This window comes from Diadema setosum, chromosome 2 (genome assembly GCF_964275005.1).
Source record: "Diadema setosum chromosome 2, eeDiaSeto1, whole genome shotgun sequence".
NCBI lineage: Eukaryota > Metazoa > Echinodermata > Echinoidea > Diadematoida > Diadematidae > Diadema > Diadema setosum.
Genome location: NC_092686.1, coordinates 25,130,581 through 25,156,628, shown reverse-complemented (window position 1 = coordinate 25,156,628; position 26,048 = coordinate 25,130,581). Strand labels below are relative to the sequence as shown.

Here is a 26,048-nt window from a genome sequence, read left to right as displayed (position 1 = left end):
AGATCTCATCACCAATCCGGCTCTTTGCTGATGACTGTGTGGTATACAGATGCATCAGATCAAGATGTGACCAGGAACTCCTCCAAAAAGACCTCACAACCCTAGCAAAATGGGCAGAGACATGGGACATAGCCTTCAACATCAAGAAGTGTGCACACAATAGATGACCATCACCCTCAAGCGTAAACCAATGACATGTTCCTACATCATGCATGGGCAAGAGGTAACGCAGACAAAATCCTACAAATACCTAGGTGTCACAATTACCAATGACCTGAGTTGGGGTGTACACGCACAGAAAACCCAGGCTAAGGCCTCCAGAACCCTTGGCATCATTCGGAGAACCCTAGGCAAATGTGACAAGAAGGTGAAGGTAGCTGCATACAACCAACTCGTCAGACCTCAGCTTGAGTACGCAACCTGCACCTGGAACCCACATACCCAGAAAGACAGCCAGATCTTAGAAAACATCCAGCGCCAAGCAGCCAGGTTCGTGTTCCATGATTACTCAAGGGAATCCAGTGTCACCCCTATGCTCTCTTCTCTCGGCTGGGATACACTACAGCATCGTCGCATCCTCCATCAAAGCGAGATGTTGTACAAGATCCACTATGGTTTTGTCAACATAACCATGCCAGAAGAAATCAGGATAGCACAAAATAACACAAGGAACTACAACCTGTCATACCTCCAACCATACTCCAGAGTCAACTGCTACCTCTACAGTTTTTACCCCAGAGCCATAAGAATTTGGAACACTCTCCCTGCCAAAGTAGTAACATCAGGTACTTTGATGACCTTTAGGAGTGCAGCCCTACCTGTCATTAGACAGATGGCGCCGCCCCCTACTCTTAAGATGCTGTAATGAGAGGCACACCCGCACCGAGCATATATAGATGCACCTGAGCTCACGTCACCACAGGCACATGCTACAGCACACCGCTCAGCACAGCCCTCTCCAGGACAGCGTCTTCGCTTTTGGGAGAGTACTCATTCAAGATTCAAGATTCAAGAAGCCAACTTCTTTTGTTTACGGATTAAGTCAGTAGACAATGGTAGAGGGTCAAGCCAATGCTGTTCTCTGATTGGTCAATTACCCGATGATGTCATTGGAGTGGATGCCCAGTACCTTTTGCAACCCAACTAAAATTGTTATTGTACCTTTTGCAACCGAACTGATTTTTACATGTAATTTTTTAACACTTTCTGGTTGGAAATTCAGCTTTTCGTTAGTATAGGTGTAAAGAGGTCCTAAAAATGAGTACATCAAGATCAAGAAGTGAATTTTGATGAAAAATGGATGTAGTACCTTTTGCAACTGAGCTCTTCATTTCCACCCACACTAAGTGGTGCTAAGTTGCACCTTTTCTTGAGAGTGCATCTTTCCACCCACACTAAGTGGTGCTAAGTTTGCACCTTTCTTGAGGGTGCGATCTTTCACCCTTTATTTTTTCGGCGCAAATTTGCACCCTGTCTTGCCTTTACTTTTGGTGCAACTTTACACCCTTTCGTGAGGGTGCAAAGAAGCACGCAAAGTTCTAAGATTGTACCCTCTCTTAAGGGTGCAATTTTGTGCTTTATATGATATAGGTATAATGTTGCACCTTTGTGGTGCTTATTTGATCCATGACTGCTGCAAAATTGCTTCTTTAAAGGAGCCAGTCAGTGTCACTGTCTATACTCCTTTAGAGGCGCAATATTGCCCAGTAACCTCAAGTGCACCTTGAGATTACTGGGCAATATTGCGTCTCTAAAGGAGCAGGCAGTGACACTGATTGGCTCCTTTAAAGAAGCAATTTTGCAGCAGTCATGGATGAAATAAGCACCACATATTTGCAACATTATACCTATAAGGTATATATACCTAGTATCACATTACCGAGTACAATTTAGTTACTTACCTACTTTAAACCTTAAACAATGCGAACTGATGCAACCCTATTTGCTCAGAAACTTATGTTGTTGTTGCACTCTGCAAAGTAAATAGGATTGGTGTAATTTGGATCCTGTGAATCATGAAATGTGTGTGTGTGTGTGGAATTTGTGAGTTTTGAAATATTAATGTAGAAGTTAACTTAGTTGTGTTTGAATGATATACTGAAACCAAATATTTACCCAATTACCTTTCCAATAAGGTGAGCACTACCACTATCTATCAAACAAACCCTCTAGGCAAGAGTATACATCTGCATGAAGGAAGAGGTAAAAATATGATATGCATTTGTCTGGATACGTTTTATTCAAAACGTACTTGAATGCGTACTTATTCACATAATCTATAAGAATAAGATATGCTTCTTACCAGTACACAAAGCCTCAAAAACAAGAGCATGCTACTTACATTTCTTAAAGTATGCACCATATCTTAAAAAAAAAAAAAGATGTAAGAGGATTTAACATGTTGTTTGTATACATTTAAACGAATAGGCCTACATATTTCCATGCGTACAATATTCATTTAACAGTGACGTCATCATGAATCATCAAAAAGATATGTTTCCAGCACAGACATGAATTTATCCTAAATCTAAAACATGTCTTATAATTAGGAGTTTGTTTTATAATGACGATGCCAATTGTCTTAAAGTCCTTATCACGACATGTCTTGGGGTTCACATTTATTTAAAACATGAGATTCTTGGCACGTAGATTACGACTACAATCTATTATGGTTTAGATACTTAACTGACATACGCATACCGTATACGTGCATTTCGATGAAAACATTTAAATACAAGGTATGATATTATGAAAATCGAACTTGATACCAGCCCTTATGGGCTACCAATGGAGACTATGCAGGATCGCAGTTATGTGTTCAGATTTTGTTTTGGGTGATACACGCATTCCGACTGGATTGGGATCAATTCGAGTCCCTCGAGCTGAGATTCCGGAACTGCAATGAGCAAACCATCATTATGACTAACAAAGTGACCGAGAATAATACATGCACCAGTTTCTGTTTCGTTGTTCTATACACAGAAAGTTGTTACAGCTGTACGTTTTCCAATCCTGTGTAGGCACACAGGGATTTGCAGATCACCTTTGGCTATAACGCCATGGTCGCGTGCAAAATGAATGTAGCTTATCTAACTTGTAGTTTCCGAATAGGGGACTACCGTGCTTATACATATTAATCGGATGACAGACCCCGTCAAAGAGTAGATTACGGATATCATATACCATTGTCAAATCCAATTTCTGTTCTATAAAAAGTTTCAATGGAATCTTATGAACCACTTAGGCATTACCAAATCATGGAGTATAAGAATATCATATTATTTCCTTGAAACGGCTGCATTTGTATGAGCGGGAACAGTTTGGCATCATACATAGCAAGTGTCGTGACTACAAAACTAAATACATGTATTATACAAGGTTTCAGGACACTTTGAACCGTGTCCCCCCCCCCCCCCAAACAAAAAAACCTCGCACCACTCACAGCTTTCCATATGCGTTTAATGGTAATTTTTTACTCGGCCTTGGTTTGTGATACAATACACTGCCCACATTTTTCAACGAATAGGCATCTGGATGCAACGTAGGTATATATAAAAGGAAAAATGTTTTAGGAAAATACATTCAGAAATAACTATGGAACATATAGCATGATATTGACATGTTCAATTCTTCCTTAATGACATGACAGAAAACTTTCCTCACCGAGTCATTCTGTCGTTATTCAAGTACAAGTCATTGATAATTATATACCAAGTTCGATTAAAAGTATACATGGAGTCATTGCAAAAGTATCTAATGAAACGTATGCTTCAGAACTACATCATTGTCATATATTCTATAACGCTACTAATAATAGAGTTATTGTTCCGCCATATTGCCTAAAAGGTTGTAGTACTCCTATAACGTTTGTTCAGCAAATAAGGCACAAAATAACATTTTGCGAATTTTGCACGCTGTTGCCAGTCTCTAATCTTCTTTACCACTATTCCCAGACATGTATGCTGATGCTGTATGAATTAGAAACGGAAGCTTCACAAATATTCACCATCTAACAAGGTAAAAGCAAGTGATGTCTTGCCCACATATCGAATTTGTGATTACACTGATTTTCAAATGTGAGCTCATTGACTTTTTGACTGTTGACGTAGTCGGACTTCCATCTTTAGATGATCTAATGCCCCAGTCACATAGACATCCCGGATCACCCCGGACCACCCCGGATCTGATCCGGGGAGAGATCCGTGTTGACGCCGGGAGGCCAACACGGCAACTTTTGGAGGTCAAAAACATCCGGCGTCATCCGGGGATTGCCGTGTTGGCAGAGCATCCGTGTTTATATGTGACTGGGGCATAATGCCCCAGTCACATACACGGATGCTCAAGGGTCTACACGGTGATCCGGGGACGTCCGGGGAGATCCGGGGAGATCCGGGATTTTGGTATGACTGTACACACGGTATCAACACGGCAGCTACACGGATAAGGCCGGAAGAGCGCGGCGTCTACACGGACAAACACGGCATCTACACGGATCAACACGGCAGCTACACGGCAGCCACACGGACCACCCCGGATTGCTCTGCCAACACGGCTATCCCCGGATGACGCCGGATGTTTTTGACCTCCAAAAGTTGCCGTGTTGGCCTCCCGGCGTCAACACGGATCTCTCCCCGGATCAGATCCGGGGTGGTCCGGGGTGATCCGGGATGTCTATGTGACCGGGGCATGAGGAGTGAATTTGGTGGTCATATAGCTCAAAAGTGTGGAAAGTTATTAAAAAAACACCACAATACTATGTCGACAGTGCTTACCAGGTGAGATACAAAGATAGAGCACGAAATGACATTGTAGAATTTGACAATGACCTACAATATTTGACCTTGAACGCTGGCACCCACAGGGTGGTAGAAGTAACTTCGTCCAATCGTACATACATATCCAAAGTTTCATTTGGATACCTCAAACAGTACTTAAAGGGGAATGAAACCCAAATGTACAAGTTGTACAAGTTGGAGCAATATCATAAGAACACATAAGTGAATATAGAAAATCGTATAGACCCAATGCAAGTTATGCATGTTTAAAGTTTCAGTGTCACTTTCACGTATGGAAACGTAACGTATATGAAGAAATTATCAAGGGAATTCCATAAAATCTGATTCTTAATGAAAAGTACAAATTGCCTCGACTTATTTGTCGTTGCCATAACGTTAAGGGTAATATTACCCCCCCCCCCCTTCTGGAAGAAGTAAATCAAGTGCTCCTTTTGTAATGCTAGAAAAGTGAAACTATGCCTATTTTCTTTACATTTCTTTATATCATTTCCGTGGCTGACGTCAAAGATGTAGCTTTCTCTTCTAGTAATGGCGGCACTGAAACTCTAAATTATGATGTATATATAGCTCTTCAACGGATTTTCCGATATTCCTCAATTTTTCATGATGTGTTCAACTGCTAAAGTCATCTCCCTGCATTAATTTGTCCACTTGTATATGTTGCCATAATCGATTACATTCTGATGTACGAACGGATGGACAACCTGAACAACATTTCTCTGGTGACAATTCCTTGCGAAGTCATGAAAAAAGTATACACCATGAAAACTTTAGGCTGGTAAACTATATCAAGACAATTATTGAACAATATTGTTAATGAAATGCCGTAGGATTTTTTTTTTTTTTTTTTTGTGATAGTTGCCTGTTCAGATCAAGGCTTGCAATGTACTGCTGAAGAACGCATCGAGTGTTTCTGCCTTGTCTGGGTTACTCAAAGCCACAGAGCATAGAAGGCCGCAAACAGTAGCCGGGTTCACACGTACAAAATAGCGGGATGACGATCGCGATCCACATCTCGAGTTTTTTTTTTTGCGAGCGTCCACACGTACCAAACTAGAGGGATAGCGATCGCGATCGGTATCCCGCTAATTTGGCGAGCGTCCACACGTACCGAATTATCCCGCTAATTGCCGACAGAGATAACAGCAAAGCCTGCAAACTGGGTCACACAGCGCCTTTGCGCGCACTTCCCTTTGTCCTTCGCAGAGGCCTCGCTGTTGTGATGTGCGCATTGCATGATGGGATATAAAAACTCGAGATTCTAGTCCTGACCGTTCACACGTACCAGCGCGGGGCCAGTTATCCCGCTAATTGACGAACCAGCGCAAGATTTCTTGGGATTAGCATCGCGATGCTTATCCCGCTAATTTTCGGGTTTTTTCTGTCCACACGTGCAAAAAACTCGGGATGACGATCGCGATGCAAATCTCGAGATTTGTATCCCGCTAATTGGTGTACGTGTGAACCCGGCTAGTGTAGCGAAGGAAGACACGATTGTATACAGGAATTCGGGCAGATTTCACAACCATCCAGCCAAATAGTGATGTCACTAGTGCGCAGCATTCACATTGTGAAGATTGTGGGATGTAGTCCAGCCAGGTTTTGAAAGAGATTTTGGCATGAATAAATGATGACTGAATAAAATTTCGAAGGAAATAGGTCGTTTACACCACGCAGTTTTGTTGCTTACATAACTAACAGGTTGCAACTATGACCATTGACCAGAAAATGGAAAGTTAAATTGATTGTATAGTTTTTGTTGAGATCTACTTCAGGTTTCTAACATCTTTTGCTGAGATAATGAGAAATGGTTTTGAAATAGCTGCGATATCCAAAACAGAGCAATAATATACAATGTGGGACCCACTTTTTATCACGATCGCTGCGTTTTACTTTGTTTTTGGATGCCTCATCCATTTCAAAACCAATTTTCATCAAATAATCTTTAGAATTCCTCTTTGAATGGCATATTCTCTATCATTTCATAAGTAATTTCTTGGTATATCACAAAAAGTTAAAAGCCCAAATCCTCACCTCCACCAATACTATACCATCCCTTTAAGTTTTGATATTGGTTTCTAAACAGATCCGGTCGGATGGATTTATTTTAGCTATTTGTCATATAAGTAAAACATAATAATGTTGCAAAGAAATATTCCTCTTATATTTCTAGTCACAAAGCAGATGGAATTCCCGTCTCCCATAAAAAAAAATGCAGCACTTACTTTGTCACAGACATACAGCATGTCCTCTCCAAGCAGACGGGGAATTAGGAGACAGCATGCAGACATCACTAATAAGTTAGATCTGGGAAAAAAAGAATAGATGTGGAATAGCCTGAGTAAAGTCATGTTGAAAAAAAAATGTGGCGAATTTGGACTGAGATGAAAATACACACCTTTTATGTAGGCCTGCATACATTTTATAACATAAGGCATATTCAAAATTCCCACATTTTTCCTGACCAACTCAAAGTCTTCATAACATAAAATAACAAAGTAAGACAACATCATATTACATGCCAATTTAACATCAGTTTGCTGTATATTTTACAGAAACATTTTCACCCTTTCGGCACAAGCCAATTTGCGCTACATGCTCAGCTCAAACACGCATGCACGAGCTGTACAATGAGCCATCTGGGAGTCAACTTATGTGCACCTAACTTCGCACGACTCAACAATTCATTGAATTCATAAATCATGTTCAAGAAAAGAATGAACATGCCCACACCAGGTGACCAAACGACTGGGTCCGTGAATTGACACCTGAGGAAACATCCATGTCATTATTTTGCATCGAATGTATTCTATGGATTAGGCGTTTTAAAAAACATTTTCCACTTTTGATTCTTAATATTTCAGTAACTATATATCAGATAACACTGTCATTGAATGGGTGATAGCTGTATAGTGTACAATTTTGTTGGTGGTGGTTTAAAACATAAATCAGTTTCATGAAATCCATGATCAATTTCACAGTTAGGTTACAGATTTTGCTCTATTTCCAACCCTCTGTACAAAACTTTCGCTTTGCACAGGGGTCAATGGGTGTGTATGGGAGTATGTGGTTAACACCCTGACAATGGTGCTGAACAATGGCCAGGGTTTGAATGCTTTATTATTTATTCATGAGAAATTCCACTATCACAGCTAGTCTTTATTCATTCTGAAATGTGGTGTTTGCAAGCACATGGAAACACCTTGGGCCTTTGTGTATTGCAGTTGTGCATTGCCATTGATCCACCTGGGGTTATTGCTAGACATTCAGTAAAGCTCTGAGAGCAATTTTGAGAAAGCTGTCGTTGTTGTTTTTTCACACACTGTTCGATAGTTTTGAAATAAATACGTTTTATTCAGTAAATTTATTACGTTATAAACAGCAAACAACTGAGGGTTTGAATTTAAAATACTTGTTAATGTTTGATTCCAATCGGATGTGTTGGCTGGGTGTGCTTCGAGTTATTTGAGTTGCACATCTTTACTAAAATGTTATGTATATTTGTGGAAAATAGTCTTCTGTAGTATGAGGTCTTTGAGAATAGCTTTGTTCTTGTTCTTGTTTTCTATAACAATGTCATCTTATTTGACTATGCTCTATAGGAGCACTGGACAACCTATGTCACGGGCAGATGACTTCCGGATACAATGGCGGATCCAGAGAAGACTGCACCGGGCGCACGCCCCCCCCCCCCCTTCATACTTTGTTAAAACAAAAGACAGAGAAAGAAAACGGGGGAGGGGTGCATGCACCCCCTTTTATTATCGCAAATTTCTGGATCCGCCCGGGAATATAAAAATACTTTGGTACAGGCATTTAACTCAGAAATTAACAATTGGACAGGTCTCTGTATAGTGTGTTCGTAATGAGACTTCGTTAATATGATAATGTGGGAACTGAGATGTAAATGACAGAGGGGCGTGGTTCGGTGAACCCCTGCCCAGATGCACTGAAATCTAACGATATATTTGACAATGTACTGGTAACAAACGCTTTGATTTTGTTCACTTTTGAGATGGAACAATAACTGTCACATACCGAAGGTTTACAATACATGCACCAGTGAACGCATTCTCGTCAAATTTGTGTGTTGGGTGACGTAGTAGCGTGGCGTGACGAGGCTCGACCAATGAAAAGCTTCAGCCTAGCCCATAAGAGCAAGTGTAACATCGGGTTCACTGGCAACTTTCATCCAGTGCACTAACTGAATACTGTACTCACAAAAAAAGGATTGTAAATACATTATTCGGAGTCTATCTTGCCTGACCAGTTTTGACATACTCTTCTCAGGGAGTGGGGGGGGGGGGGGGGCAGGGAGAGCGATGATTAGGTTTAGTTTTTCGGAAATGTACCTTGGTCATGAGTCGATAGGTATGTGTTTTTTGTGGTGTTTGTCTTGTTCTTGTCTACTGTTTGTCCTTTGCTCTCTTGTAATTCTCCGATATTTACGTTTTCTTTCTTATTTCTACTTCTACCACTTTTTCTGTTCCTTCCTCCTCCTTCTCGTCCTCTTACATTCTTTTATGCTTTCTCTTATCTCATCCTCCTGGGGTCTCTGCCATGCATGCTTGAACGCACACTGGCGCTCGATGGCACCGAGTACGTCCTATTTCTTTCTGACTCCTAGATGATGCGAGTCGAAGACTTTGCCTTTCATTCATTAAACAGTGATGAGTTTTTTGAAATGTTCAGTAATAACACGGAAACACAGGCAAATAATGACCCCTCTAGTAAAGATTATCAGTTACCTTTTAATTTTTATGAGGATAGTGTTAATTTTTGTCAGAATAACAATGAACAATATCCAAGTTCAGAATATTTCACTATTAACAATATCAAATCTTTCGTTGAAGGTAATGATTGTGACAATAATTTGTCTTTAATGCATCTGAATATAAGGAGTTTGAATCATAATTTTGATAATTTTCGCTTGTTTATGGATGGCACTCATGGATCCTTTTTTAATGTAATAGGTCTTAGTGAAACATGGACCACTTATGGATCTACTTCTATGTTCTCACTCCCAGGTTATGATTTCATACATAATAGTAGAAATCAGAGAATGGGCGGAGGCGTTGCCTTATATGTAAACCAAAGTCTGGATTATCTTATTCATGATGAATTGAACTGTATGAGTGAAATTGTTGAATCACTTGTTATTGAAATTAAGGTCCCTAATTCAAAGAATATAATTGTGTCAGTATTATATAGACCTCCGAATTCAAATATCTATGATTTTTTTGATTACGTACAATCCTTATTATCAAACCCAACTTTTAATAATAAAGATTGTTTTATTATGGGAGATTTTAATGTTGATTTATCAAAGTTTCAGACTTTAAACAATGCCCAAAATTTTCTGGATATAATGACTTCCTCGTCTTTTTTACCGCTTATAACAAAACCAACTCGTGTTACCAATCATTCTGCAACACTTATCGACAATATATTTTGTAACATCAGCCCTTTACCTGTCTCTGGAATTATTTTATCAGATTTAACTGACCATTATCCCATCTTCACTTATATACCCCTTAACCGTAGAATTTCTTTAAAGCCTCCTATGGTAAGTTTCCGGAAAATAACACCTGACAGTATAGTTAGGTTACAAGACGAGCTAAACAGAGTGGACTGGACTGATGTATATGATAAAGAGGATCCAACTGAATCTTATGATTTGTTTATGCAAACGCTAATTTCCATTTTGGATAAACATGTTCCCATTGTTAGAAAAAAATGTAACAATTACAAAAGATATCCTAGGCTGCCTTGGATATCTAAATCTTTGTTGCGATCGATTAACCGTAAAAATAATTTGTATTATGTTGATAAACTTAAACGCACTCAGCAATCTCATTATAAATATACTTCATATAAGAATGTTCTCACGCAAGTAATACGATGCGAGAAACGTAAATATTTTATTAATCAGTTATCTTTGTTTAAACATGATATTCAAAATACGTGGAAAATTATTAATACAGCTATTAATAAAAATACGGAGAAACCGCGTATTACCACAATCAAACATAACAATTTGATTATCGATGATGCTACATCCATTTCAAATATTTTCAATCAGTATTTTTCACAAATTGGCAATAATCTTGCTCACAATGTTCCGGATAGTCAAAAGAATTTTTTTGATTTTTTACAAACTCGTAGTCCTAACTCACTGTTTTTTGTTCCTTTAGAGAGAAATGAATTGTTAGATATTGTTCAGAATTTGAAAAACAAGAAAAGTGCCGGGTATGACAGTATTGATAATGTTCTTTTGAAAAATATTATCAATTCTATTGTTGATCCATTAGTACACGTCTTTAATTTGTCTTTGTGTAACGGAGTTGTCCCTGAGGATATGAAAATTTCTAAAGTAATTCCTATTTATAAAAAAGGGGATAGGGAAGATGTTTGCAATTATCGACCTATATCTTTGTTGACTTCTATTTCGAAATTACTTGAAAAAGTTGTTCATTTTAGATTATTGAAGTTTTTGGATATTCATAAAATAATTTCTGATTATCAGTTTGGTTTCCGGCAAAACCACAACACCTCCCACGCAATACTTACCTTTTTAGATAAAGTTTCAAAAGCCATTGATCAATTTCATCATACAATCGGCGTTTTCCTGGACTACTCCAAGGCCTTTGATACCATTGACCACAATATACTTTTTTATAAATTATCATATTATGGTATCCGAGGAAAGGCCTTGGAGTGGTTTAGAAGTTACCTTTCTAACCGTAAGCAATTTGTTTATGTTAATGGGCATACATCTGTCATGCAAAATGTTAATTGTGGAGTTCCTCAAGGAAGTTTGCTTGGACCTCTTTTATTCATCCTTTACATTAATGACATGCCGAATTCATCAAGTATTCTTTCCTTTCTGTTATTTGCTGATGATTCTAATGTTTTTTTGTCACATTCTGATCCTAATATGTTAATTGATGTTTTAAATGTTGAATTGGATAAATTACTTCAATGGATAAGAGCAAATAAATTGTCCATAAATATCAAAAAAACTAAATGTATGATTTTTAGTAACTCTTTAGAAAATGTACCTAGAAATGTATATCTGAATGATACAGTTATCGAAGAAGTTTCTTCAATCAAATTCCTAGGTTTGATTATTGACCGTAAACTTACTTGGAATTTACATATTGATTCCATAAGCCGTATCATTTCAAGAAATATAGGTGTTATAAATAAAGTTAAATTTTGTTTACCCAAAAATGTTCTTTTGATGTTATATTCATCTCTGATTTTACCTTATTTGAATTATGGTATACTCGCCTGGGGAAACACACATTCTTCTCATTTGGAAAGATTACTTTTGTTACAGAAAAAAGCTCTTCGCATTATTTGCAATGAATCGTGGAGAAGTCATACTGATGTACTATTCCATGAAAACAATATCTTAAAAGTTAAGGATTTGTATTTGTTACACCTAGGACAATTTATGTACAAACTTACCAATAATTCTTTCCCATTTGTGTTTGAGTCCATGTTCACTAAAAATAGATCTGTTCATTTTTATCCTACCCGGCAATCCAACTCATTTCATTTGCCATTAACTAGGACTATGTTTGCTAAATCCATGTTTTCTTTTACTGGCCCCAAATTTTGGAACACTCTCGATAATAGTATGAAACAAGTTCTAAGTTTAAACACATTCACATTTAAACTGAAGAAGTTGTTCATAAATTCTTATATAGTTGAATGAGTTATATTTTAATTAGCCTTAATTCTTTTATTTCTTTTATAATTCGTTATATTCACTCTTTTCTTTTATCTATTCCTTTCCTACATTAAGTACATATACCTCGGTGACCCACCGCATCATGTGCCTCGCGTGTGCTGGTATAGACCCTTCATCTCTTCTCCTTTCTCGCCTTTCCCTGTCCTCTTGTCTCTTTCTGTTTCTTCTTTCAAAATAATTTCCTCTTTTCCTCTTTTTCCTTTACTGTGTTTTGTTTTTTTCTCTCTATCTTTCTCTTTACAAGAGAGGTTGCTTGTGTTTGTTTGTCCGTCTGTTTGTTTGTTTGTTTGTTTATATGTATAGGTCTGTATGTGTTGTACACCGATATATTATGTCTAGCTAATTGCTTTTTGATGTTATTTAGTCTTTTTGTCCACGAGGAGACTGCAAAATACAAGCTTAGCTTTTTAGCATGTCTCCTCCATTTCCTGCAACTTTAGTTTCAATTTTCATTGTTTACTTCGCTTTTGTGATGCGTAGTATTGTCAACTTCACGTATTTTTCTTTGTTACCACATTGCATTGATGTTGTGTTATTTTGTGTATGAAAATGTTGTTGGAAATGAAATAAATGAAATGAAATGAAATGAAATGGAAACATGTGCTTACATTTTTCATGTGCATGCATTTTACCCTTTAGGCTTTACCGTGCATGAATCCATGAAAAAAAAAATGAAAAAAAAATCAACCCATAAAAATGAATCGTGTAGTTTGCACCCATATATATTCGCGGTTTTGCTCTCTAAATATGATTTTATTTTATCATTTCATTTATTTTCACTTTATAAAATATGCATACATAAAATGTGACAATGGTATGACAAGTATAAAATGACAATGTGACAAACAAACAAACAAAGCAAACAAACAGCAAAAGATATCAAGTGAAGGGGTGAGTGAGAAGGCAATTGACCATATTCAAAACTAATCCCGGAAAAGTAGGCCCTAAATACATCGTATATACAGAGAAAAACATTGGCACACACACACACACACACTCACACATACACACACATGCATACACAGACAAAAACATGGACCAGCGCACATTAACAATACGCAAGATGTCATTTTCACAAACACATCCTATCTTGCTAGTCTCTTATAAATTCGTAAAATGATATTGGTAACTTCCAGAAAACCTTTCAATACGCTTGAAAGCTTTCTTAAAACTTTGTACCGTTTTCTTACATTTCACATCAGAGTGGATGGAATTCCAGCTTTGAGGGCCTTGAAAAAATATTGACTTTTTTTTTTCTGTCCCGAGATCGAGTCGCAATGAAAATCTTTAGCGTGTAGTCGGGTTTGACTCCATCATCGCACAGTAAGCATGCAGTGAATGTTGTGACATATTCCATTTTGATTGGTCAATACCAGACGAGCAGTCAGGTATTCTTCGTTAGCTTGTTCGCAGACCCTTTCATCAAGGACTCAACTTCATTTAAAAATGCTCCGATGAATGATTATGAAATTATGGGAGAACATCAAGTTTTATGATGTCTTAAAAAAAAAAAAAACATGTACATAGGGAAATCCTGCATTAACTGTAATTGTTGCATATGCACCATGTGAATATGCAGCTAGCACTGACAAAACTGACTTCGATGACAATCTTCGTCAAGCAATTGAAGCTGTTCCTCGCCATCACTTCTTGGTGGTGCTTGGCGATCTCAACGCACGACTCGGTCCAGATGATGTCCTGTTCACATGCAATGACCAGACGAATGACAATGGCAGACGACTGCTTGATGTGATGGAAGAATATCAGTTATTAGCCACAAACACGCTCTTTCAGAAACGAAAGGGAAAACTATGGACATGGATGTCACCAAACAAGACCACCCATCAGTTAGATTATATTCTGACACGTAAGAAGTGGCGTAAAAGCATCGTTAACAGTGAAGCATATGGGTCCTTTTCCTCTCTCGGATCTGATCACAGGGTGGTGACTGCAACAATAAGACTTAGTCTTAGGGCGCCGAAAAAGCAGAAAGTGAAAAGAGTGAAATATGCTTGGGAGGATCTAACAACCGACCGTCAATTACAGGAGCAATACGCAGTGGAAATAAGAAACAGATTTCATGTACTCCAGGAGGAGAATGAGTCTGCCACAGAAACGTACCAACGCTTTATTGATGCAAATCAACAAGCAGCAGAAACATGTCTCAAGCAGATCAAAAAGGCTCGGAGGGAGGAGCAAAGCTTAAACCCTAAAGTTACTGTTGCCAGGAAGAAGACGAAAGCTGCATATAGGGCGTTCATCGCAGACGAGGGTGAAGATGGTAAGAGCAGAGAAGAATATGCAAGGATAAGGGAAAACTTGTACAGAACATATGCAATTCTGGATCAGGAAAAATTGTGTAGGCAAATAGCTGAAGTAGAGCAAGCACATGAAAATAGAAAATATGGACTGAGCTGGAAGCTCATCAATGACATCTCCGGACGAAAGGCATCTCAGTCTGTCAGGATTCGAGGTGAAAGTGCAGAAAAGAGAGTTGCGACCTGGTACTCACACTTCAAGAACCTCTTGGGCAACCCTCCTGAGCTTCTAGAAAGTAATGAACCAATAACACCTATTTTTAGTGACCTTCCCATACCAGATGGTCCGTTTACGATGAGTGAGTACACGAAGGCTAAAACAGAAATGAAGAACAACAAAAGCAGTGGGGAGGATGGGGTAGCCCCTGAAGTTCTGAAATATGTTCCTGTGGATGATATTATCTTAGAATTTATCAACCGCTCATATGAAGATGGGGACCAGCCGGAACAGTGGTCTACACTTAACATCATCCCAGTACCAAAGTCAGGGGATCTCTCCAAGACTGACAACTACCGTGGGATTTGTCTGAGCTCAGTAGTATCCAAAACATATAACAGAATGATCTTGAACCGTATCAGACCCTACATTGATCCACTGCTTAGGGACTCCCAGAATGGCTTCCGACAGAAACGATCGACTGTAGGACAGATCCTAGCACTTAGAAGAATACTTGAAGGAGTGAGAGATAGGAGCCTCCCTGCAGTGATCACATTTATCGATTTCAAGAAGGCCTTTGACAGCATCCATCGGGGGAAGCTCCTAGAGATTCTCAACGCTTATGGCATTCCTGAGAAACTAGTTCGTGCGATTGATGTCATTTACTCCAAGACGCATGCAAAGGTGTGCTCGCCTGATGGAGAGACAGAGTATTTTGAAATACTGGCTGGGGTACTTCAAGGAGACACATTGGCACCCTTTCTGTTTATCGTAGCCCTTGACTATGCTTTGAGGCTTGCCATCAATGGCAAGGAGGAGGAGCTTGGATTTACATTGGTGCCCCGTCAAAGCCGTCGTGTTCCGCCCGTAATGGTCACTGACCTTGATTTTGCTGACGATATTGCCTTAATATCAGATACGACTGAAAAGGCAAGGGAGCTGCTGTTTGCAGTGGAAAAGGAGTGCAAGAAGATTGGTCTACGGCTCAATGCAAAGAAGACAAAGGTGATGGCATTTAATATCGACGATACCATTATCACAACCTTAGACGGTGCAGTACTCGATGTGAAGAACGACTTCAAGTATCTGGGCTCCTGGATTGCCTCTACAGAACAAGACATCAGGATCAGACGTGGCCACGCATGGAATGCTTTGCACAGTATGAGGAAAGTGTGGAAATCTCAGCTTAGCGACGACATAAAACGGCGACTTTTTGTCACAACAGTTGAGTCTGTATTACTGTATGGAGCAGAGACGTGGACACTTACAGCCAGACAAGAGAGAGCATTGAACGGAGTGTACACACGCATGCTCAGGATAGCCCTTAATGTGTCATGGAGTGACTACGTTAGAAATGATGACTTGTATAGTACATTGCCAAAGGTGTCTGACAAAGTGCGTGAGAGAAGGATGCGATTAGCGGGACACTGTGCGCGACACCCTGAACTATCTGCGAATTCCCTCGTACTCTGGGAACCTAAACAGGGAACTGCAAAACGAGGAAGACGTAAGGCCACTTTAATCAGTGTCCTGAAGAAGGATGCAGGCCTAGATAGCATTAATGACCTACGGACAGTCATGTTAGATAGAGAGGTTTGGAGGCGCAACTTTATTTATGGAACCCGAGTTGGCATCGGCTGAAGCAAATACATGCCCTCGAATAAGTAGTAGTAGTAGTAGTAGTACATAGTAGCACCACGACGGTATGCAATATTGTATTCAAGTGTCGATCAACACCATATAGGTCTTTCTTTGAGACCAGTTATGGGCACAATATTGTGCCTTAGCAAGAATGAACCACAAACAGGAAGATATGTCTTTGTAACGATAATTACGTTTCGACATCCGAACCAATAAGAGATAAAGGTTAGGTGAATGTTAAAGACACGGGGGTACACGAATAGAAATTGCGCCAAAAAAAAAATGAAATAAAAAGAACATTATTCGAATAGGCATGCCTGGGCAGTAATCTGATATATCTATTGATAAAGAATTCTATTTGAAGATTCCTATGAGTTTGATTTGTCAGAATCATTAGGAAAAGTGATAAAATAAAACCAGGGTACAGTTTAAACACTTTCACATGAAACAGCTCTGATTTACACTTTTGCACAATAATATTTCTGTTCAGAATTGACTGTTGCTTTATATGTTTTTATCTTAAAGTAAGATTTAATTTCATTTAATAGATAAACAAGCAAAATATAGCCAAAATTATGTTAACGTCCAAAATGAATCTTCAGATTGCTCAGCGAGACGGCGGCATCGAATCTCGATCAGCGAAGGCACAAATGCACCTGTGCAATAAAATTGTTTTGTACGGCAATAGAAATCTGACGACTATTTGAATAAATACAGCCAGTTGGAACTTCATCTGTTAAACCTCCTAGGTTATGTGTACAATGTGATTGGTCAATACCAGTCAAGCAATCAGGTATTCTACGTTAGTTTTTTTAGTAGACCCTATTCATCATGGACTCATCTTAATTTGAAAATATACTCTCGATGAATGATTATAGAATATGAAAAAAAAGCTTCCTGATATCAAAAAATATATGTTCATAATACCAGCACAAGGATATGTAATATTGCATTTTAGTGTCGAGTAACACCATAGGAGGTCTTTGTTTTGAGACTAGTTTGGGGCGCAATATTGCACCGTCAATGACCGTGGCAAGATCGAACCCCAAATGAACAATATAAGAAGCAAAGTTCCACCATTTTCGCAAATCGTGTAATTTGCACCCATTTCCGCGACTTCGAACCCTTCTAGCTCCCTGATTGAACCTTTTTTTCTTAGTGTGTACCATAAACAGTTTCTGTTTCGAAGTATTTCTACCTGAAGTTTTACACTCTCAGGTGGCCATTACAACTGTCAAAACCTTCCAGTTGCATTTCATTTTTTTTTTCACATATCTCCTTTTCCTTCATTGATGATAATTATCATTGAGTATTATATCACTTTTAAACATATTATTACACACCGTATAGTCTTGGAAGCACACAAAACAGACCAGTTGTGTGGTTGTCATATGTTGAACGTATTGTCTTTATGATATATATATATATATATATATATATATACATATATATATATATATATACATATATATATATATATATATATATATATATACATATATATATATATATATATATATATACAGGGCGTATCAAAAAAAAAGTTGCACTTTTGAAAAAATTGTCTAAATTACATTTCAAAATATTTGGAAGATTTTTCATATTTATGGATGCCCATAGTCTCATCTATCAAGTGCAATCAACAAAACAAATTTTTGTTCACGCTTGGCTGAACACTGACACTTTTTGTCCAGAGTGTGAAAAATGACTTGCGCCAAATTGAAAGAAGATGGAAAATTCAGCTAGCAATCCAAATAAGTGCTTCCATTCAAACAAATTGCTCTTTTGCTTAAAGCTTTATGTTATGATAGTCTGATATTTTTTGTCAGCTTTTTTGTAATTTTAATGATTTCATTTCTAAATCAATTGGTAAGAATGAGAGTGTATAATTACTTCATGATCTTTAAATCACAGTTTTCACAATACACGGACACATCAATACCATATGCCGGTTATTCATTAATGCGGTAGTGGTACCAAATCAATCAACATTCAAATCATTCATCCCATTAATCAATCAATTGATTTACCAATTAATCAGTCAATCAATCAATCAATCAACCGATATATCAGTTAGTCAGTCGTTGAGTTGTTCAATCAATCAGTGAATCAACCCAATATTCAATTCATCACTTTTCAGTCACTGAAATAATCAATCGGCTGATTGAACAAATAAACTAACAGACAAATCAATTTTCAAACATTGATCAACCTTTAAGCCGGAGGGGGGGGGGAAGTGATATTCCCTATGTCTATCTGCCACTTTTTATAAACCATGCATGCAATTGTGACTGATTGATTGATTAATTGATTGATTGATTGACTGAATGATTGATAGTTTGCTTGCTTGCTTGATTGATTGATTAAATGAGTGATTAATTGATTGGATTGATTGATTGATTGATTGATTGATTGATTGATTGATTGGATTGTATTGATTGTATTGATTGAATGATTTGAGGATGCATAATTTTGTACTTTTCTTCTTGACTGAGTGACTCGCGTGTGGATTCGATATGTCTGTGCATGATTTGTGATAACTGTGCTTAAGAGATCTTGATGTTGTTAATCAACCTTCCACAACACAATAGAATCACTCAAAACATGACAGAAAATCGCAGGAAAATTCCTAAACTAGCATAACATAATCAAAACTGTGAGCAAAAGAGCAATTTGTTTGCATGAGAACACTTATTTGGACTGCTGGCTGAATTTTCCATCTTCTTTCAATTTGGCGCAAGCCATTTTTCACACTCTGGACAAAGAGCGTCAGTGTTCAGCCAAGCGTGAACATTTTTTTTTTTTTCATTGCACTTGATAGATGAGACTATCTGGTTTCCATGAATATGGAAAAATCTTCAAAATATTTTGAAATGTAATTTAGACCATTTTTTCAAAAGTGTAACTTTTTTCATACGCCCTGTATATATGATATATAATAATATTGGGATTTGACTACTTAGATATAAATAAAATTGTGTTTTTTTGTATATATCTTTGAACTAACTGGAGAATTGGATATTAATGCTGAATGAAACATGTCCTGCATCCAGTCAACTTTTGAAAAACACAAAACAGTGAGACAATTTGAACAAATATCATCATGTATACTTTGTTTGTTAATTGCCCCCCCCCCCCACACACATAACGAATCTGTTTATTCGAAAAACAATTACAGCTGTATTTACTTCTTTCAAGATATTTCCATTGCAACAAAATTTTACAATTAAGTCCCTGTAAATCAAACTCAAATTAACACCTCTAGGCCAAAACAATACAATAATATGAATCGATGGTGAAAAAATCCTGTCATCGTTTTGTGTTGGCTTGAGTTGAGAACACTATATATCTATCCTGTTGAAACTTATCTGCCCGAATGATGATCAATTTAAGTGTGTGGCTTACAATAATCATCAAGGTGAATTACTTGCGAATTGAGAAGTTGCATATTACCTGCTATCTCTATATGTCGTCCTTTTCAACGTTAATTCTTCTGTGTATGTATGTGTTGTGTATACGAATTCAGAAAACTAAGTTTGTTATCTGTGTTTGTGTGTGTGTTTGTGTGTGTGTATGTATGTATGTGTGTTCCTTTCATTGCCGTTATCAAGGCGTGAGATATTTCAGCATCATATTATACAGTTTGTACCGCAAGTTGATAGTCGGGGTAATTCTTAACAAAATGAGCGATGTTACTTGAAGATTGCGTACAGTTAATCACAAAGATGAAAATGATTATATTCTCAGAATCTTGGAGAACGGGGTTCAGTCATATAAATAATCTCATGAAGTTTAAAAGGTTTATGAGAAATTGTATTATACTCGTCTCTATCACTATATCAAAATTAATTTGAACTTCGTTGATAATTCAGGAACCATTATACGCAGAAACCGCCCCCTTCACGGATGTTCATATCTTCACATTCCTTTGCTATTGCGACTTTGTAGGATGTTTTTTCTCATTTCGTTTGAAAAAAAAAATGAGTCCACATTATCTTTTTTTTTTTTTTATTGGAGGGTTTTGAGGCCATGACTTTACCACTTTCCTTTCAAACTTGCACATCCTATGACGGTTACCAATATTGTTTGTTCGTATTGTATGTTTTCTATTCTATTTCATCTAGCGCTGGATAAAATGTCCTCGGTCAGTCAGGAGCTATGAGTGCACGTCACGAGACCAACACAGCCCAACATACAGCCCAAGAGCAATGACGAGTTATACAGCTCACAAGTCATGCAGTCCATGAGTTATACAGCTCACGAGTCATACAGCCCATTAGTTCCACATTAAGCTCACAAGGCCCACGAGACCGACACATTAAGCCCCGTGTTGTAACTGTCGAACTCGTGGGCTGTATTTACCTAATGTCGAACTCAATGGGCTTTATTAGCCTTGTGTCGAACTCATGGGCTGTATGATTCATGGACCTGACTTTTCAATTTCGAACTCGTGGGTTGTATGGCTTGTGGGTGTCGGTCTAGTGGGATGACCCCGTTTTGTTTTGTTTTGTTTTGTTTTTTCAGAGATGACGTGAATACAGAACACAATGTTTCAACAACGAAAACACAACATAACAATGAGCAAATCAATCAAGTTAGATTAACAACAAAAACACAAATGTCGTAATTAAATACATTACCACAATAAAATTATCACAGAATATTGAATACAGAAATTAAAAGCAGTTGTAAGCAAAGGTTCACTGAAAATCACATGCTACATGCAGAGAAGGTAAAAACCGGCACAGTGCTAGCTACATTTGTACTTGCTTTGTATACTTTGCACTTTAGAGGCAAAGTACCTCATATCCATGCTTTCCTTACATTAAAAAAAAAAGTGCAAATGACTCATATGTTTTCGGGGAGATCGTCAGATACTATTTTTTAATCATCAGTTGGTATTATTTCACTGCAACCATCCATTAACACACTGATTAACATTGACATATGGAGTGAGGTTTCACTGAACACGACTTGCTATTAAAAGGATGATTTTCTCTAGATCCAAATGACGAACCATAATCAATTATGTCCTGCCTCTCAGTTGGTGTAACATTCTATTCGTTGTCCATGCATTCACCTACAGACGATCAGGGAAGCGCGAATGCATGCGGGGGTAATATAACCCTCAGTCAAACGCATAGTCACGAGAACATTGTGTATGATGGGTCGAACTCTTGTACCAGCTGTTCTTGGAGTATATCCTCGACTTTTTCCGGGATCGTTCGGGCAACTTTCGTCTCCCTTCGCATTCCCGGAAATGACGAGTTGGAGATACGAGAAACGGCGAGAGACAGGTCTATAGTTGTCATCTCCAACATCTTCATCCCGCTTGATCCCGTCTTTGTGACCCTGCCCAATACGATGACCTTGACGTTCGAAAAGTGTGGCGGGAACAGCCGCCAAACATCCATGGAAGTGGATTTTCAGTACCTAGGTATGTATTTGACTATTCAGAAAAAATATTTTAGGGAGGTGAGTTCATCTCACCTCCCTGATTGGTTGTATTGTTATAGTACATTTATAGCGAGTCATATCAAACGAGGAATATACAGCAATATTGCACAAAGCAAGTAATGCCAATCAAATTTTGAATTCAAGACCCACGATATCAGACCACACAAACCCTGATTTTGATTTTGTCTGTCACGGTGCAAAGTTAATTCGCATCTTTGCTCTGTCCATAATGATTTAAGGATGATTTTGTAATCCTTTTGCTTAAATAGACCAACTCTATTTGTTAGAGCCTATCATAGATATTATGTCATTTATAGACATTTCGAATATTTTTGTGTGTTATGTTTGAAAAACTGAGAGAAACTGGTATTACAATCATTATGAAGCAATTGCCTTATTGCTGTTGCTGCTTTTGCTAGCTGTGAGCTAGTATACTATTTTAATACAATGTTCTATAGGATGAGGATGGGGGGGGGGGGGGTAGCCTGACATAGTTTCTGTGGTGGATACAGATGGAAATAACTTTGGCTCTACGCGGGAACCATGTTCATGCCTTTTTCTGTTATTTTTCCATTCATTGTATAATACATTGTTTGCTCAGGGTATCAACCCTGCTTGCCTGATTTCTTTATGTAAAAAGATTTCGGTTTAACCCAATTTATATAGGCAACTGGGAGAAACTGTTTTGATTACGTAAGAGCAATGACTCACTGCACTTGTACGTGCAGTGGCAACAGCGTACCATTATCATTATCCTGTAGTCGTGATTTTCATAGGAATGTGAATAGTTGACCGCATTTAAAACGTTATCCAACCAGACTGCATTTTCCCCATTATACATTTAACGAATAATAATGCATGCCGAAGTCTGTTTAGACAAGGGTTTGGCTTGCTCCAGCATCCCAGTATTAAGTCCTTCATGATAGAAATTTTGGTGAGGATCTCAAGTCACCGTGGTCACATGCAATGTTCCTTTTAGTTTTTGTATTGGTTTCACCATGATTTCGTGCCATTGTGTTGACGGTCTCGGGCTGCCCGAAGCTCACTAAAATTGGTTTTTATCACGTTGTCAAGTCTCGCCATGGTGTCACTCAACGTCACTCTGAATTTTATTTTGTTCTGCTTTGTTTTGATAGATAAACCTTTGCGGTAGTTTGATACCCTCAACCTCAGTATAAAGATCCGCAATATTTGTTTTGCATAGGATTTTTTCCCTTCAATATTGCATCAAACTTTGTCAGTTTTCACAAGAATAATATAGCATCCCTTTTATAATCTAATACTGTGTAATAATGTATATTTCATTCATATCGTTAAAAAAAAGTATGATTAATCATGCGCTTCCTATTGGTTGCAGCATGATTAATGTGAGCATTTTCTTTAGATTGCTCTTTTTAGTGCTGCTATATTTTCATCGTTCACTTCCGTCATTCTGATTATCTTATATTTCCTCACATACTTTTTGTCAAGACATAACGTAGGGAGCTTCTACTGTTTTTTCTACTGTTTTGTTTTTCTCTCTGCTCATATGCCCTGTACTGATTCTGCTGAATTCCGTTTGCAGACCTTGTTATTTAGTGTGTACGCTTTCTACTTGTGTTGTTTATGTCTTTTGTGTTCTTTGATTGTGTCGCTTGAATTCTATGTTAATATGTTTTTGCCTACACGCTGTACTATCCCCAAACTGGGAATTGTTTGTGCTTCATTTACGTCCACATATATCATTCTTTTGCAACCTTGCCAATTGACATGCCTACATATACTTTATGTTCTGCGTTATGGCTAATCGACTCAACGCAGCATTTGACTCCCTTGATGACGATGAACTCTTTGATTTGTTAAGACGCTCGCCTACAGAATCAAGAAGTCAGATCAATTCACGTTCTTCCGCACTTTTTGAAAACCTCGTTGCCAATAATGTTAATTTTTCTTCTAATGATTTGTTTAATGGATTTGACTTTGAACATGATTCCACTTTAATCTCCTCCAAATATGTTACGGTTGATCAATTTAAAGATTTTGTGAAAGATTTTTCAGAAAGTATATTTTCTATAGTACATTTGAATATTAGGAGTATGAATAAGCATTTTGATGAATTACAGGTATTGTTAGATAATCAAAATAAACAACAAATATCTGTTATAGGTTTAACAGAAACATGGTTATCATCTGATATTAATTTACCGTATGCATTGAATGGTTATGATTTGATTGTAAATAATAGAGTGAATAGGACCGGCGGCGGGGTTGCGATTTATTTATCTAATGAATTTGATTTTGATACTTGTGATGATTTAAATATAATGAATGATATAATAGAGTCTTTGTTTGTTGAAATTTCCGTCCCTCAAGGTAAAAATATTATAGTTGGTGTTGTTTATAGACCCCCAAATTCCAGTTCTAAAGATTTCTTAGATAGTATTTCAAATTTATTAAAAAGCCCTCGTTTTGTTAATAAATGCATTTATATAATGGGTGACTTTAATATTGATTTGATTAAGAGTGATGATAATACGTCACAAGAATTTCTTGAATTATTTTTGTCATCCTCTTTTTTGCCATTAATTTCCAAACCTACACGTGTTACAAATCATTCTGCCACCCTCCTTGATAATATTTTTACTAATTCTTTACAAGTTTTGAGTTCTTCTATAATTTTGTCCGATATGACCGATCACTTTCCAATTGTAACATGCTGTGATCTTAAACATTCGGTTAATAAGTCTTATTTTCCTTCATTTAGACGTAGAGCCACACCAGAAAATTTAGCTAGTCTTGATGCTTGTTTAGATAGGGTTGATTGGTCAAGTGTTTGTGATACTGATGATGTTAATGTATCATTTGATAATTTTATGGAGATAATCAACAAGCATTTAGATGATTATAATATTCCTAAATTAAAAGATAAGTCAGTAAATTATAAAACAACACCTAAACTTCCATGGATTTCGAAATCTCTCCTCCGTTCAATTAACAGGAAAAATAGGTTGTATTATAGATTCAAAATGAAAAAAACTGAGGAGTCAAAAAATAAATATACATCATATAAGAATATTTTGATTAAGGTCATACGATCTGAAAAGCGGAAATATTATACCATTCAGATAGAAAAATATAAACATGACGTGAAGAATACATGGAAGATATTAAAGCAGGCCATGAATATATCAAAAAAAGAAATATAATATTACAAAATAAGATTTGATAATAGAATTGTTGAAGATCCTGGTGATATAGCAAATATTTTTAATTCTTATTTTTCAATGATTGGAGAGAATCTGGCAAAAGAAGTACCGCATTCCGATACGCATTTTGCAAAATTTTTAGGTCAATCCAATCCCAGTTATATTTTCTTAGCTCCAACTACGAAATATGAAATAATAGACATTGTTACTGCAATGAATGATAAACGAAGTGCCGGTTATGATGATATAAGTAATTTTATCATAAAGGGAATCATATTTTCTATTGCTGATCCACTTTCTCATATTTTTAATAAATCCATAATACATGGTGTTTTTCCTGATTGTATGAAAATTGCTAAGGTGTGTCCTTATTCAAAAAAGGAGACAGTTTTGATATAAGTAATTATAGACCTATTTCTCTACTTTCATCCCTATCTAAGGTTTTGGAAAAATTAATATTTACAAGAACCATTAAATTTCTTAATTATTATAATGTTTTTACGAATTCTCAATTTGGGTTTCGTCAAAAACATAGCACCATTCATGCTCTTTTGAAATTTATTGATAACGCCGCACATACTATAGATGACCATTCCCATCTTGTTGGTATCTTCCTGGACTTCTCCAAGGCCTTCGATACAATTAATCACGAAATTTTACTTCATAAATTGTCTCATTATGGTATACGAGGGAAGGCCTTGGAGTGGTTCAGGAGTTACCTGCAAAACAGAAAAC

General features: G+C 37.4%; 1 protein-coding gene across 1 annotated transcript in view; it reads left to right on the top strand.

Moving 5' to 3' along the window:
• The window catches only part of LOC140243494 (uncharacterized), a 71,598-nt gene that overhangs the window by 11,915 nt on the left and 33,635 nt on the right, over positions 1-26,048 (top strand). The window contains 1 exon segment of the mRNA XM_072323166.1: positions 21,758-22,108. Coding sequence (XP_072179267.1) covers positions 21,758-22,108 — 351 coding nt within the window.